General features: G+C 43.6%; 1 protein-coding gene across 5 annotated transcripts in view; it reads left to right on the top strand.

Moving 5' to 3' along the window:
• Positions 1 to 13,962, top strand: part of grid2 (glutamate receptor, ionotropic, delta 2) — a 398,219-nt gene that overhangs the window by 321,930 nt on the left and 62,327 nt on the right. For all 5 annotated transcript variants that reach the window (XR_011080199.1, XR_011080200.1, XR_011080201.1 and 2 more), the window contains exon 12: positions 13,064 to 13,202. Coding sequence is in view for 2 of the 5 variants with exons in the window: in XM_068604768.1 (XP_068460869.1) it covers positions 13,064 to 13,202 (139 nt within the window). In the remaining 3 variants the exon portion in view is untranslated. The remainder of the gene's footprint in view (positions 1 to 13,063; positions 13,203 to 13,962) is intronic.

The raw sequence follows: 13,962 nt of genomic DNA on the forward strand, positions 1-13,962 counted from the left end.
GTGGAATGGAGTTGAGCGCACAAAAATCTACATTTACAGTTATTTAAGAGACTCATTCATTTTACGCTGCAGAGCAACTGTTTGTTATTCCTCCTTCTGGAATCTCTCTTGAAGACCCAAATAGACTGAGAGGACTTTTTTCTCTGAAGTTTCCTCGTGCAATTCATCGGATCTCTGCCTCTTTTCTATCCACCATTTACACACATTTATTCAGACCATTGTTGCGAACAGGGTTCGCACAAAAAAATAGAGAATATCATTTATTTTCATAAATTACATTTGAATACAGACCAAACCCAACGCAACACCCAAAAGACTGCGAGAGGAGCAGTTTGTGTTGTCTTATGGCTCCAAACACTGACCGTGTGTGTGTGTGTGTGTGTGTTAAGGTGAGAGGTTGAGTAAGTGTGGTTGTCTGGCTACAGGATGCTGCTGTCTGCCTCCATATGTTCTTTTCCGTTTTACAAGCAAAATGTCAAAGCCAACGAGGGAAGGAAAGGAGGAGAGCAACCGAGAGCTGGTAGACTTCTGGAAAAACGGATTTCTGAAGATGCCTTTTCCAATTCATTTCAATGATGTGCAAAGGGCCATCGAAGCACTCCTTCCTCTTCTTTTTGTTCACACGGGCTACACATCATAAACAGCACCATCTCCCATAGGAGAGGGAGGGTGAAATGACACACACACACACAGGCACACACACACACACACACACATGCAGATATACAGGCATATGCACAAATATTATTTCTCTGTTTTGCACGACCCTCTTTCACAGCTGATATTTGCATGGCGAGCACACTCCAAAGCGCAGCTAAGTGAGGGAATAATTTGCATTTCCATCTTTTAATTTGCTCCCTTTTTTGTGGAATTGAGCCGACGTCCACGAGCTCACCGAAGTGAGTACAGAACCCGGTGCCAGCGCGGCCCCTACGGGGGATTCTGTACAATTTGAATATCTTTTTTTCTTTTTCTTCCCGATTTAACTCGTAGCTCATATTTCTATTACACACATTGAACTCTCACGGGTCTTCAACTTAAGTCATGTTCTGAACATGTCGACTCGGCAAAGGTACAAGAGACGTATTACGCTCAGGATTCAGAATGTTCTTTGTTCTTTTAAGTGCGGATTGACGGGGGAGGGGATGTAATTCTAAACATAGAAGAGACAGAAACTCCTCAGATGAGTCTTGCTTCACCCGTGCTGTGCTGAAAGTCACACTTTGCCCTGAGAAACAGCCGCCGAAAAAAAAAAAATAACACATACAGTTGTTTTTTTTTGTGATGAGTTTTTCATCAAATGCATTCAATATGAATAAAGTCACACAAATGTTGGCATATTTCAAAGTTCTGCAGCAAAGCAATCAGCATTTCATTTAGATTTTATTTTCTAAATTTAATTGCCAAAAAGTCACAATGAAGTAGAATTTCCCAACTTTTACAATTACTGTTATCTTTCTTCTCAGAGATAGTCGCTGCAACTGAACTGTTGTGTTGGCTGGTTCAGTCAGGAAGAGTTTGGATTGAACTAGTTGAACTTCATTTTGAGTTTTTCTTTTGTTTTTATTGTATTTATGCTCAATACCCGGATACCATACCAAGATATTGTAATTTATGTTCCTGAATCCAGAGGAATTGGATCATCTCTCGCCAGCAACAAAGCCTCACACGTGTGCTGCTTTTCCAGGTGTTCAAACAGCAACATCAGTATTACAATTCAAGATTATTGGACGATTTAATCGCTTGTAAAGATGTCATTTCCTAATTGTGCATGTGGGAGCAAGCTGAGGTCCTCGGCTTGTATTTAGTTTGGGGATCTTTTCGGTACATCAGGTACGAGGTAGCAGGTGACTGCAAAGTGTAACATCTGTGTGCTGCAGTAATGATGTGGCATGTTTACCCAGCATACAACCAGATCAAACACTTGTGTCACGCACGCGCACACACACGCACACATGGACACACACTCACACACACACACACACACACACAGGCCTCATTTAATCCATTTAGATGATCTCTGGTTTGGTCCTCTGGCCAGTTTGGCAGCCTCTCTCTCTCTCTCTCTCTCTCTCTCTCTCTCTCTCTCTCTCTCTCTCTCTCTCTCTCTCTCTCTCTCTCTCTCTCTCTCTGACCCTCTTCCTCCCCCACACTCACCCAAATTGGCTCTCTCGTCCCTTTGATCGTCTCCTGTTTTCAATACCCAAGAAACTTCATATGCAGATGTATTGAAAATAATAATAATAAAAAAATAGTTATTCAAATGTAGGTTTTGTAATCTTCAGTGATCCTTTGTATTATGCTGAAAATCAATGTTCAACCTCTTTGCATATCACATTGACTGACTCTCATTGCGCATGTTAGTGTGTGCGTGTGTGTGTGTGCGTGTGTGTGTGTGTGTGTGTGTGTGTGTGTGTGTGTGCGTGTGTGTGTGTGTGCCTCTCGTGTGTATTCAGTCTGTTACTGTGTTACTATAGATGAGTGTCTGTATGGAGAGCACGTCATCACCAACAGAGTCCAGAGCAATTTGTCAACATCAGAGGTGAATCATTGCCAAAATCAAATATTAATATGTCCATCATGAATATTAATAACTTTATTGAAGCAATTACCATAATACCAACACTTCTCCAGCACACGTTACACTTAGAACTAAAGGGAAATGAATTATACACTAAATAATATGGAGTTATTCTCTTTATGTGAGCTTTACGTGCGCACATTGTGAAATTAGCCGGCTGGCCTCTGAGCGGTGGGACCACGCGTACGAAGGAGCTTTCAGCCACAGTGTATCTGGTGCATTACAGCGTGTATATTGCACGGAACGAAATGAAAATGTAAAACGTACAGATTTATTGCATTTTAATGATCTTTTTCAGTGCAAACACAAGCAAATGGGCCGCACACTTTGTCAGCTGAAATGCGGATTCCAAAAGTACAAAGTAAACAATGGGAACGGTTGATGGACAAATTTGGTTGCCAGGTTGCTGATTTGTGTTTGTTGTGCTCAGTGTAATCAAGATCTCTCCTGTCACAATCAACATTTCCGATGACAGTCATACATCCGCTTGTATCTCCCTTGACTGAAAGTCTTCTTGCTGTTGGAGAGAGAGAGACATGTAATTAGCCAGATGTTACAAGAGAGAAATACTTACTTTCACTTCAACAGAATTATCCCGGATCATCTTCCCAAATTTTTAGAATGCAGTAAAATATACAAACAATTGTCTAATGAATATTACATGTTGAGAAATGTCAGAAAACAAAAAAGGAATTGGGTGATTTTGCAGCCTCTCCCCTTTTTAAAAAAATTAATTTCCTTTCTTTCTTCTCATCTTCATCCAAACATTTAAAAACTAGTCCAACAGCAAACACTCAGAAACACATTCGCCTTTAATATACTTATACCCCGTCATGTTTTGATGACGGCCCGGGGTTCTTATAGGAAATCAGAGAGCATGCTGGGAAAAGAGATAGCATTATGCGCATCTCAGAATCGTATACTTCATGCATCTTCGCTCAAATCCACAACATGACTGGTCCTGCTGGATCCTCATAATGGGGGCGCTTGATGGCTTGAAAAAATTGCCAACCACATGGAAAATCCCTCTTCGCTCTGGCAGATAGCCAGAGGTATTAGAGGCAGCACACGCACAATGGAGCAGGAGAGGTGCCGGAGGAAGCGACGCGCCTCCTCCCTCCTTTCCTATTCCCCCTCCGCCCGCTCCCTCGCCACCCTGGCCCCCGACGCCGTAATATGTCTCTCCCAAGTCGCTCCTAATCACAGGGACACCGTCGGGTCCGAGAGCGATTCAGGCGCCGGAAGGAGAAACGGGGAGGAGAGGGAAATAAATAAATAAGGATTCCTGCGAGTCATCAGAGGGGTCTGAGGTAGAGGAGGTGCTTTCTCCGTGGTGAGATTTGAAGCTTTACAAGAAAACCTCATACATATAAATTCCGACTGGATGTGCCCGCCGCACTGCCGGTTTTAAAGCCGCGCTCATCTGGGGCGACATATAACTGCAGCGTGTCAACAAGGATGGGGGAGGAGGGGGGGGTGGATGGGAAGGGAAGGGAAGGGAGAGAAGGGAGGCGGGCAGAGAAACACTGTGACTGTGTTTGATGCAGATGAGTTGACTCAAAAGACTCATGGAATCATCTTGGGCTCCGATCCTGCAGGAAACAACAGCTCCTGTAATTTGTTTCATCTCTGTTTCCGGCTGTCCCCGTTTATTTCGCCAAAGGAGGAGAAAAGAAAAGGCTTTTACGTGGACGTGCATTTTGTGTTCCGCTTTGATTCTGTTTACCTGGCGAAGCTTCGAAGTGTGTTGACTCAAACAAAAGCAAATCAATAGCAGCCAAAATGCAGCCTACGTTTTGATGAGCACAAGTTATTTCACTGTCGGATCATTCAGACTGTCCCCAAATGTCTTGGGAACAAGGCTCTTCTGCGTTCCATGGCATCCTGTCCGACAATTTAAAACCATTCATGTGGTAATAGTGCAGATAAAGAGGATTATCTATTTCTATGTTTTCCTGCTGGAACCTGAATGCGTTCAGAAAGCTGGTTATCTTTAACAGTCTGATACAATCTGTGCCACGCGTGCACCCTTTTTTTTATTATTATGTTGCCCGGAGAATTTTTTAATTACATTACTCCTAATTGCAGATATTGGAGATTAGCGTGTTTGCTAAAGCACACATAATATGTTCAGTTTTGATCTATATTTGAAATAAAAATGTGTTTTTCTCAACGTCAAGTGATCCTACGAACAGGGTTATAACTCAAAACTGTTGTTCTTGAGTAGAAAACACCGTATTTCTCCAATTTCGATGTTTTCCTCTGCCCCTTTCACTCAAAGTCGAAAAGTAAAACAACGTGATCATAGAGTATATGAGTGTGTTTAACTTTAGACTTCTGATGGATTATTTTCAGGTCTTTGATAAGAAGTTGTTTCTTTAATGTGAAGCTGTTGCTTTGAACAGCCTCTTGTCTTTGTAGAGTTTGAAAGACTGGAGGCATCATTATTTTTGCTTTAAAACTAACGGCTTTAAGAAAGCATCTTCACAGAATTCTGAGTGAAACGCTGTCTTATAGATAAAGACCTGCCGTTTCATACATTGCATTGTTGGCAAAGCATGTTGTGTGAGCTTCTTTAGACAGCAGAAGAAAGCGTGCAACATGTCATAACTGTTTGGGGAAGGGCGTACGTTTTCTGCCTCATAATAATCTCAGATTCATAGAGCCTCACTACACCGTCACAGAGGACTCTTCTCTCTGACAGCAGCACTAACTTCAAAGTGCTGCAACAAAAGAAGAAGAATGAATCTTTTATTTCATTATTTAGATTGGCTTTATAATACTTGGTAAAATTGGTAAATGTGCCGATAGCAAGAATAAAGTGAGAAGTAAAGTAAAGCAGCCTGTGTAAAGCTAAAATGTAATGAAAGAACAATAGATGCTAGTGATGTATCCGTCACCTGCCACTGCTTCAGTAGCCTGTATGAACCTTGAATTGTTCTAATTGTACTGTAGTCTACACAGTCAGTAGCTGTGAGGAACTGATTTCGTGTGCATTGTTGAATTACAAATAGAAATATGCAACGTTATGCAGGAAAAACACTATGACATGACACGACCGGGACATCAATATCTCTAGAAATGTAAATGCAGCACAAATGTCCTCCGCTTCCTTCATACTGTGTGTTTGTTCCCGAGAAGCCGGCGTGTTCAACCACCACTGGGATTGCTAAAATGACTAATGTCACTGACCGAGAGGCTTATGATTTATATTCCACTTCACCTAGCTTCAATGCCTATAGCTTCCTGGATCTATAGAACGGGTTTTTGTGATTCAGCTTTTAAACTGGAACCTGCAACTTGCAAATCTTTGTTTCATATTTCTGCTTTTGATTTATTCTTAATGTATAATAACACATTGGTCTGGCCTGGTGCTCACGCAGACCAACCTGTAAGGGGAGCTTCACCTGTGTGTTGTGAATCTAGCACTGCGCTGCCAACATGTCCTTGAGCAAGACGTGTTTCAGGGCTGTGAAAGACTAAAATTGTTCAAATTGTAGTAAAAAAAAAAAAAAAAAAAGTTACATCACTTTGTGGCAAGATTGCAGTTACTCCAACTGGGAGCTGACATCAGCTGAACATGTTCCAACTCTCCTTTCCTCATTTGAAAAAAAAAAAAAAAACTCTAATGAACTGCTCTCGTCTTCTTTCATCCAAGAATAACTGGAGTGTGATGCTGTAACTTTGAAGAGGAGCCCTCGGAACAGTTGGCAGCGGCAATGTAGATTTTAAAAAATGATGCTGCATTTGATAGAAGTGGATTTCCAGAGTCGCGGACCGACACCGTGAACCCTCCTCTTCGGTCTCCAAAGTCGTGGAAAGGAGAGCGGAGAGAGCGAGAGGGATTGATTATTGAAACACGTTGCCGCTGATGCAGTTGTGGGATGAGATTACAGGGCCACAAGTCTGCCCAAGTGGACGCCCGAAGCACCTCTCACCACACTCCAGCACAAGGAACTCGTGACACAAGGCGCTGGTTTGACAAATCGACAGCGCGCGGCGTGAAAGGGAAGCGGCCATTGTCTTAAGGGAGTTGCACGGTGACAGAGCGAGTCCTTATCATCAATTTGTCCAGCCACTTCTTCCAGCAGTCGACCCCCTTGGTCTCATTTACACTGAAATGTGGAGATGTTCCTTTCCGTTAGGCTGCTGCACCGCTCACTTCCCCCTCTTCAATGCGGTGGTGTGACGCCAGGAGGACAAACAACTGTGCATCGCACTGTGAATCAGAAGGCAGCGATGACTTCTTTCATTTGCCGTGATACACTGGAAAGCTGTAGCAGGTGATGCGTTTATAAACATCAGATGTATGTTAATGGAGTTATTTACCTAGGATACATTATTCAGTCACGTTATGCACACAAGAAAGAAAGGATACCGAACAAAGCGATGAATACATAAAGATAGTTTGCTGCCACTGTCGCACTTCTCCATTGTCATAATGTGTGCGGCGATCTTTAGTTCTTCACAATACAATCGAAGGCTCACGAGCACGCAAAAGGTTTACAAAGGTCCGACACCGCAAACCCTGGGCAAAGAAACATGCCCTTTATTAATCCCCTTGAGGAAATCCTTCTCTGCATTTGACCCATCCTAGGGGAGCAGTGGGCTGCCTTGATAGGCGCCCGGGGAGCAGCTCGGGGTTAATGGTCTCGCTCAGGGACAGTTCAACATGTGAACTATGGAGGGACTGGGGACTCATCCCCCTGAGTCGCTAGAGTCGCCCCCAAAACAAATCATGTGCACACTCACCGAGTGAAAAGTAACAAAAGACCACATTTGTCTCACGGCCAATGAAAATGCTCCGTGTTGCTTCATGTACCAGAGTCTAGACAAAATGGCTTGGCCTCTCAGTCACCCCATCACATTAACAGGGTACACGCAGGATCAAGGGCATTTTGACCCAATCATCATCTTCTCTGATTAGTTGTTCCCAAGGATGAGGGTCGTGTCCGGTGCTCTCATATCTGAGGACTTGATGCTCTTGCTAGATATTTGGGCGGCTTACATTATACGCAGATGTGTGTGTGTGTACATTATCTTATTTCCAGTACATTATCATAGCCAGAGCAGTTTTAACTATATACTATATATAGTCCCATTAGTTTGTAGAGTATGGCTTTCAAGCCTCAAATTGGGCCTTTTGGCCGAGGCCATCTTACTTTTTTGGCTGCTGCCATCTTGGATTCTTTTTGCAACCAAACGTGTCACAAGAGGGTGAAGCTAAGTCCAACCAAATTCTGATGAAAACAAACATTCAACAATAATACTATCAAACTCAACATGAACTGGAAACACACTGTGATAAGGTTAAAGTAGTAGAACATGAACACGGACAACTCCCGGACTTGAAAACACTGCGGTAGCAACCTGTCAATCACAAGTTAGCCCTGCCCTAAATATACACACCCTGCTTCATCGTCTATTTCACTAAATGAACATTATGCTGTATTGAAGACTTGAAACTAGTGATTCAGACCATAAACTTTACTGTATTTACTCAAGTGAGAAGTAGAGTCATTTTCTCATAGACTTCAATCCCATCAGACTTATTTTTGCAATCAGAGGAGTCGCCCCCTGCTGGTCATTAATCTCAACATAATTTTAGTTTTTGTACACGAGAAGATTTTCTTCGCTCCATTAGTCAGTTTTATTCTCCAACTTGTTCCTTTTTAATCTGTGACTCAGAGACACACTCATCTCTGTCTGTGTGTTCATTAGCTACATGAGTCAAAAGGCATGGAGTTAGGAGATGAGGTGGAGGGAATGTCTGAGAGAATGTTTTAATAAAGACTGAGAGGATTAGAAAGAGGTGGAAGGACTAATTACTTGCCAAACTGCTTAGCGGCCAAGAGTTGGAGACTGCTGCGGCTTGTGTAGTGGCACTGGGTAGCTCTTACACTTGTTTATTTAACCGTATTCATGTCAAACACAGCGTTACAAATAAAATATGTTCAATGTTTAAAAAAGAAAAAGGCAATAAGCTCATATGTCTGTTAAAAGAAACAAGTACAGCTCACAATCAAAAGTCAGAAACTGAATTAAAAGGAAGCCCAGAGGCCAGCAAGTCAATCAGACTTGCCAGATATCTAATAAACCAATATGTTATGTAGACATCCAGCAATCCGTCAATCAAAGGAGGCAGACAGAAGGAAAGTCTGCTAAAAGTGAGGCAAATGAAAACTAATACAGATATAAAAGTTAAGGAAAGGTTTCGACACAGCAGCATTGCTTTTGCACCTTTTTTTGATCCCTTCTTTTGGACTGCGGTCGTAAGAGATGCAGAGTGTTGTTCGCCTGCAGCTGCGGGGGAGCACAGCGGCGAACGAGAGTGGAGGCATGGAGATACATTACGGCAAGAATGGACCAGGGGAGGGGACACAATGGGACGCCTTTGAAGCTGGCATCCACAAAAGCTGCTTCATGCTCGCGATGCCTCCTCTAAAAGCCACAAACATACACACTCACAAACGCCTTATCTTCGACGTGAGTTTTTCAGGAACGCAACCATAGCGCGGCACTTCAAAGGTGTCTTGAAGAACACCTTGATTTATTCTAAGTCCTGTAGAGAAGAGTCACCACCGGCTTCCTTCAGTGCTTTGGGTTGGCTTCATTGAAGGAGCCCTTGCAGAGGAACAACTATTCTTACGACGCATGGTGACTGTTGTCGAAAACCTTTTGTCTTGTTGAGCCGGTTGATGTTCAGATTTTAGAGGTCATCATCTCCTTAACGGCCAATCGGATTTCTGGGCCTGTTCTGACAGCATGTGCCTGTTATTAAAGCTGGCAATGTCACCTGGTCACTGTGACACAGATACATACATCCTATAATGACTCAATCGGTCGGATTTGAAGGGTCGCTGACTGCCGCTACTCTTCCTCAACGGTGACATTGATCTGGCCATAGTCCCGTGTCTGAAAGATGGTTTTGAAAGTATAAAGTACAATATGAAAGACTTTCAAAGCTTACCCCATGACGAATCAGTCTTTCTGTGATATCGACTGAGGCTCACCTAAATGGCCAACAGTAGGTATCGGACGGTAAAGAATTGCGCCATAAAAACATTTCTCTTTTCTGAGTACTAACTTGAGCACAGAGGGAGACAGACAGTGTGACAGGAACATTAACTATTGTACACAGTATAAACATCACTAAAGCCGATGTCTGAGTCCATAGTAAACTGGATATTTCTGGCACTTTCAAAATCAATGCCGGACCAGTCTTCAAGGAAGGAATTTCAAGGGCCTTTTCAACCGATCTCTCAATGTTCTGTTTTATCGAGCTTCATAAATCCACGTTTATATAATATCTTGCAAAGATGGTACTTGGTACTCTCTCTTTCTCTCTCTTTTTCACTCTCTCTAACAAAAACACACGCGCGCACACACACACACACACACACACACACACATACACACACACACACACGCACGCATTTGGAGCAAAAAACAAAATGACCTTTTCAAAAAGTCTCTTGTAGATTATCTTGCTTTGATTTAGACGCTGTCCAGGGACAGAGAGCATCTATAAAACATTGAAAAGAACCCAAATCTATCCACCCACAACTGTTGGGACATTCAGATGTCATTTTCCCCAGCATTATTAAATATTTCATAAAAGTCACTTCTGCAGCCAGAAATCAACATTAAAATTGCACCGAGACTTGACAATAGTTGCTTTCATGTCGTCTTTTTTTTCCGGTTACTCATATTGCCCAAATCTTCAAATACCTTCTCCGGGTGAAATAATTCACAACGACGGCCCTGTTTTAGGAAATATATTTGAACACTTTTGGAAGCAATGTTATGAGAAATAAGCCTCCGTGCTTTCTGGTTTCATTGATTTTTGGAAAAAGGATTCAATTCCTCTTCCAGCTGAGATATCTGCTGGGATTTCTCATGAATAGAAACACATTTTTGAAACTCAGAACTCGAGATGTCACGCCATTTTGCATAAAAGTACACAACATAAAAGAATAGCTATGTGGGATGACAAGGGGCCGTTCTCGTGTCGAGTTTTTTTGAGCCCGCAAATCCATTGTTGTCAATGTGGACCGGCGGAAGAAACGCTCAAAAGGGAGCGTGATGCCGCTGCGGTACGCAAGTACTCCCAACGGCCTATTTTTCCTAACGTGCCGGCAACTTTTGTACCGTTTCAACGCACACCACGTCATGTGACAACCAAACACAGACGGCAAATGTCTTCTTTCTTCTGTAAATATCAGTCTTTTATTATGTAAAGAAGTTCATTTCACTGCAGGGTCACCCAAACCTCGACTATATGCCCCACGGACTATTCTACTTTCTAACTGTCAGTGCGGTTACATGGATTCGAATACCTGGCTTAGTCCGACTAAAATCGAATTATCCAGTTCATGTAAACACCTTTATTTGAATAACTGCGGTCCGACTACGATCCGATTAACACCCCTGGATAACTCGATTCGATTCGATTGATAATTCGAATAACGCTGCATGTAAACGCTGAATCGGATCGGAACTGGACAATGCGTTTGTGCGCATGCTCAAGATCCCGCCGCCTCCTCCCTCCCTCCCTCCCAGGTCGTGACCCGGAAGTCGAAAGAGACGATAAGTTGTCACGGCCGGCAGAAACAAACAAACGTAAAAGTCGGGTTACGAGCCGATACTACCTTCGGTGGGTGTCTCTGCTAGCTCCCTGATGTAGCCAGCTAGCGCTGCTGCTAGTTCCCTGTTTGCTCTGCGCTAGCTCCCCGACAACCACCGAAGCTAGCGGGGTTCTCTCCATTATGAAGAGTGAAGAGGTCAAGCGGAGATGGCTGTATCACCACTACATGTAATGAAAACAGCGCCACCTGTCGTATCGGATATGACATGCATTCGGCCAATGATTCGATTTATTCACTGCCATGTATATTCGGATAACAGCAGTTGCCCCGAGAGAGAGCATAGTCCGACTAAAGCAAGATTCGAATTATTACCAGCATGTAAACGCACTGTGTGTCACACGATCCGGTTGAAAAGAGCAGCCATCTTGACTAAATATGACCAAATCCAGCAATAAAGCTGCTGTTGGGGATTTGCGTTGCTGGAAATACATTTATCTTTGTTATGAATTTGTTTAGTCAGTGAGGCATACTGCTAAATAACCACGACTTCATCATTGTCATGGCAGTGCATACGTTTCGGTCGCTTAGTAACAGCAGGCGCAACAGGAGCGTAACCCCCCTCCGAAGCACCTCGGGCTGGCGCTTTCCACGCGTTTTATAGCCGCGACTTGTAAACGTCCCCTAAGACGCTGGCAAACATGCAGTAGGATTATTTGAAATTGAATCTATAGAGTGCACTATACGTATACATCTGCCTTCGGGCTCGTGGTAAAACTGGATATCAAGTGCAAATGTATTGCGGGAGAAAGATACAGTAAAAACTGGAGAGAAGGAGGGAGCGAGATAACACAATTCATGCAATGAAATGCAAAAGCTGTGAGCGATGCAGAAACGGGAAAGAAAAGATTGAAAAAGGGACACACAATGGAGAATAGGAAGGGGCGTGAGATAAAGGGGACGCGGGATTGGGTGGGGATCAAATACATTATTCAGTCTGGACTAGAGGAGGTGGGAGAGAGGAGAGTGCCGTCTGCCGGTGTCTGAGTCGATGTAATGGTGAACCCCCGCTACAAGGATGAATAGGGCTCATTTCTAACAGGCTCCGGTGAAAGTAGTGAGGAAGGGCTCACTGGCTGCAAATCAATCAGGACTCGTTTCTGTGTTGGGTAAAGGTACGCCTAAACGTGCGCATACGCGTGGTTGTCAATAAGCCTGCAAATGTGTGTGTTTGAAGAGAAAGAGGAGCTCACAACCATGAATAATATGTCAAAAGTGTGCGCATCTATTCATTCTGGAAGCTTACAACCCGATTTTAGAGGAAAAGGCCACAAAAAATGTGTGTAACACAAGACAGGGATAAAGAGGTTGTATGCTTGAAGACGGACAAGACGCTTGTTATTGTAATGTCCTCCATGCAGCATTAAATCCTGAAGGGAGGACCCTGCACGCTTTTACACCTTCTGCTCACATTGATCAAGACGTTTGTCGAGAGCATTTATTGCCACGGCAGGTTTACATTTTTTTAACTTCGCTCCAAACAGTTATGCCTGCTGGCGTTTTGAGACTGATTGTACATTAACACATTTCCAGAGAGTTAAAAGCTGTCTTCCCGCTATATATAAATGTGATCACACCTCAGAGATGTGTTGTTTTGATGTCTTTCTAGAAGAGCAAAGATGTAATTCTCTACAGTGCCTCCCCCTTCGTGCCGCCGTGTGAAGATCAGATCTGTGCCAAAGCATCAGATCAGATCAGTTAATCCGAACATAATCTTTTAGGATGGGCTATGCTGTTTTAACAGCGTTTCCTCCTGCAGCTAAAAGTTGCTCGCATGCATACTGTAGATGTGGCACTCTCTTTGTTGAACCTCCTTTCTGTCATTCCTCCTCTCTAGGTGGAGAGGTGCCCTATACCACTCTCGCTACGAGGATGATGATGGGCGTTTGGTGGATGTTTGCTCTTATTGTCATCTCCTCGTATACCGCGAACCTCGCAGCCTTCCTCACCATCTCGCGCATAGAGAACTCCATACAGTAAGTATCCAATGGGTTTTGTCCTCGGCTGTCTGTCTTCAGAAAGTCTTGCCCGGGTGTTTGATTTCGGAGCAACGCAGTTCTTTTGGACATGAGTACCACGGTACAAGAACTGAAAGCCCTTCACTCGTTCTACAAGCACAAAAAGTATGGATGCATGGACGCATGCTTCTCCGCGCACACACTTATGTTCACTCGCAACCATTCGCCACAGAGGATGTGTGTAGCTGTGTGTGCGTGACTAATCGTTTCTAACACACAGAGACACACTGCGGGCTTCCCCAGTGTGCTTGATTGTTGCTCGCTGTGGAAATCCATTCTACAAGGCAGGTGTAATGCATGAGAGGCAACACACGCACACACACACGAGCACACACACACACACACACACACACACACGCACACACAATTCCGTTCCATTCTTCCTCCCCTCTTCTTTCACCCCATTGCAGGATAGTAATTTCCTGTCTGTGTCAAGTTTGGATCTATCATTGTGTGCGTGTGTGTGTGTGTGTGTGTGTGTGTGTGTGTGTGTGTGTGTGTGTGTGTGTTTCCAGTGATGAAGATAGAGAAAATGAGGGGAAAGAGAGAGGGGGAGGGAAGAGAAAGAGAGAGAGAATGAGTGTAAATTAAAGCAAGACGAGTGTTTTTTGCATGCTCCTCACATTATTGCTCTCTGTTTATCTATCCTTGTGATAATATGTGTGCCTGCTTCTCTCCTGGTGGCACAAGGAAACGCTCATCTCTCATTGGACTAATC

This window comes from Clinocottus analis, unplaced genomic scaffold (assembly GCF_023055335.1).
Source record: "Clinocottus analis isolate CAN_PGR_092001 unplaced genomic scaffold, fCliAna1.0.p SCAF_7, whole genome shotgun sequence".
In the NCBI taxonomy this organism is placed as follows: domain Eukaryota; kingdom Metazoa; phylum Chordata; class Actinopteri; order Perciformes; family Cottidae; genus Clinocottus; species Clinocottus analis.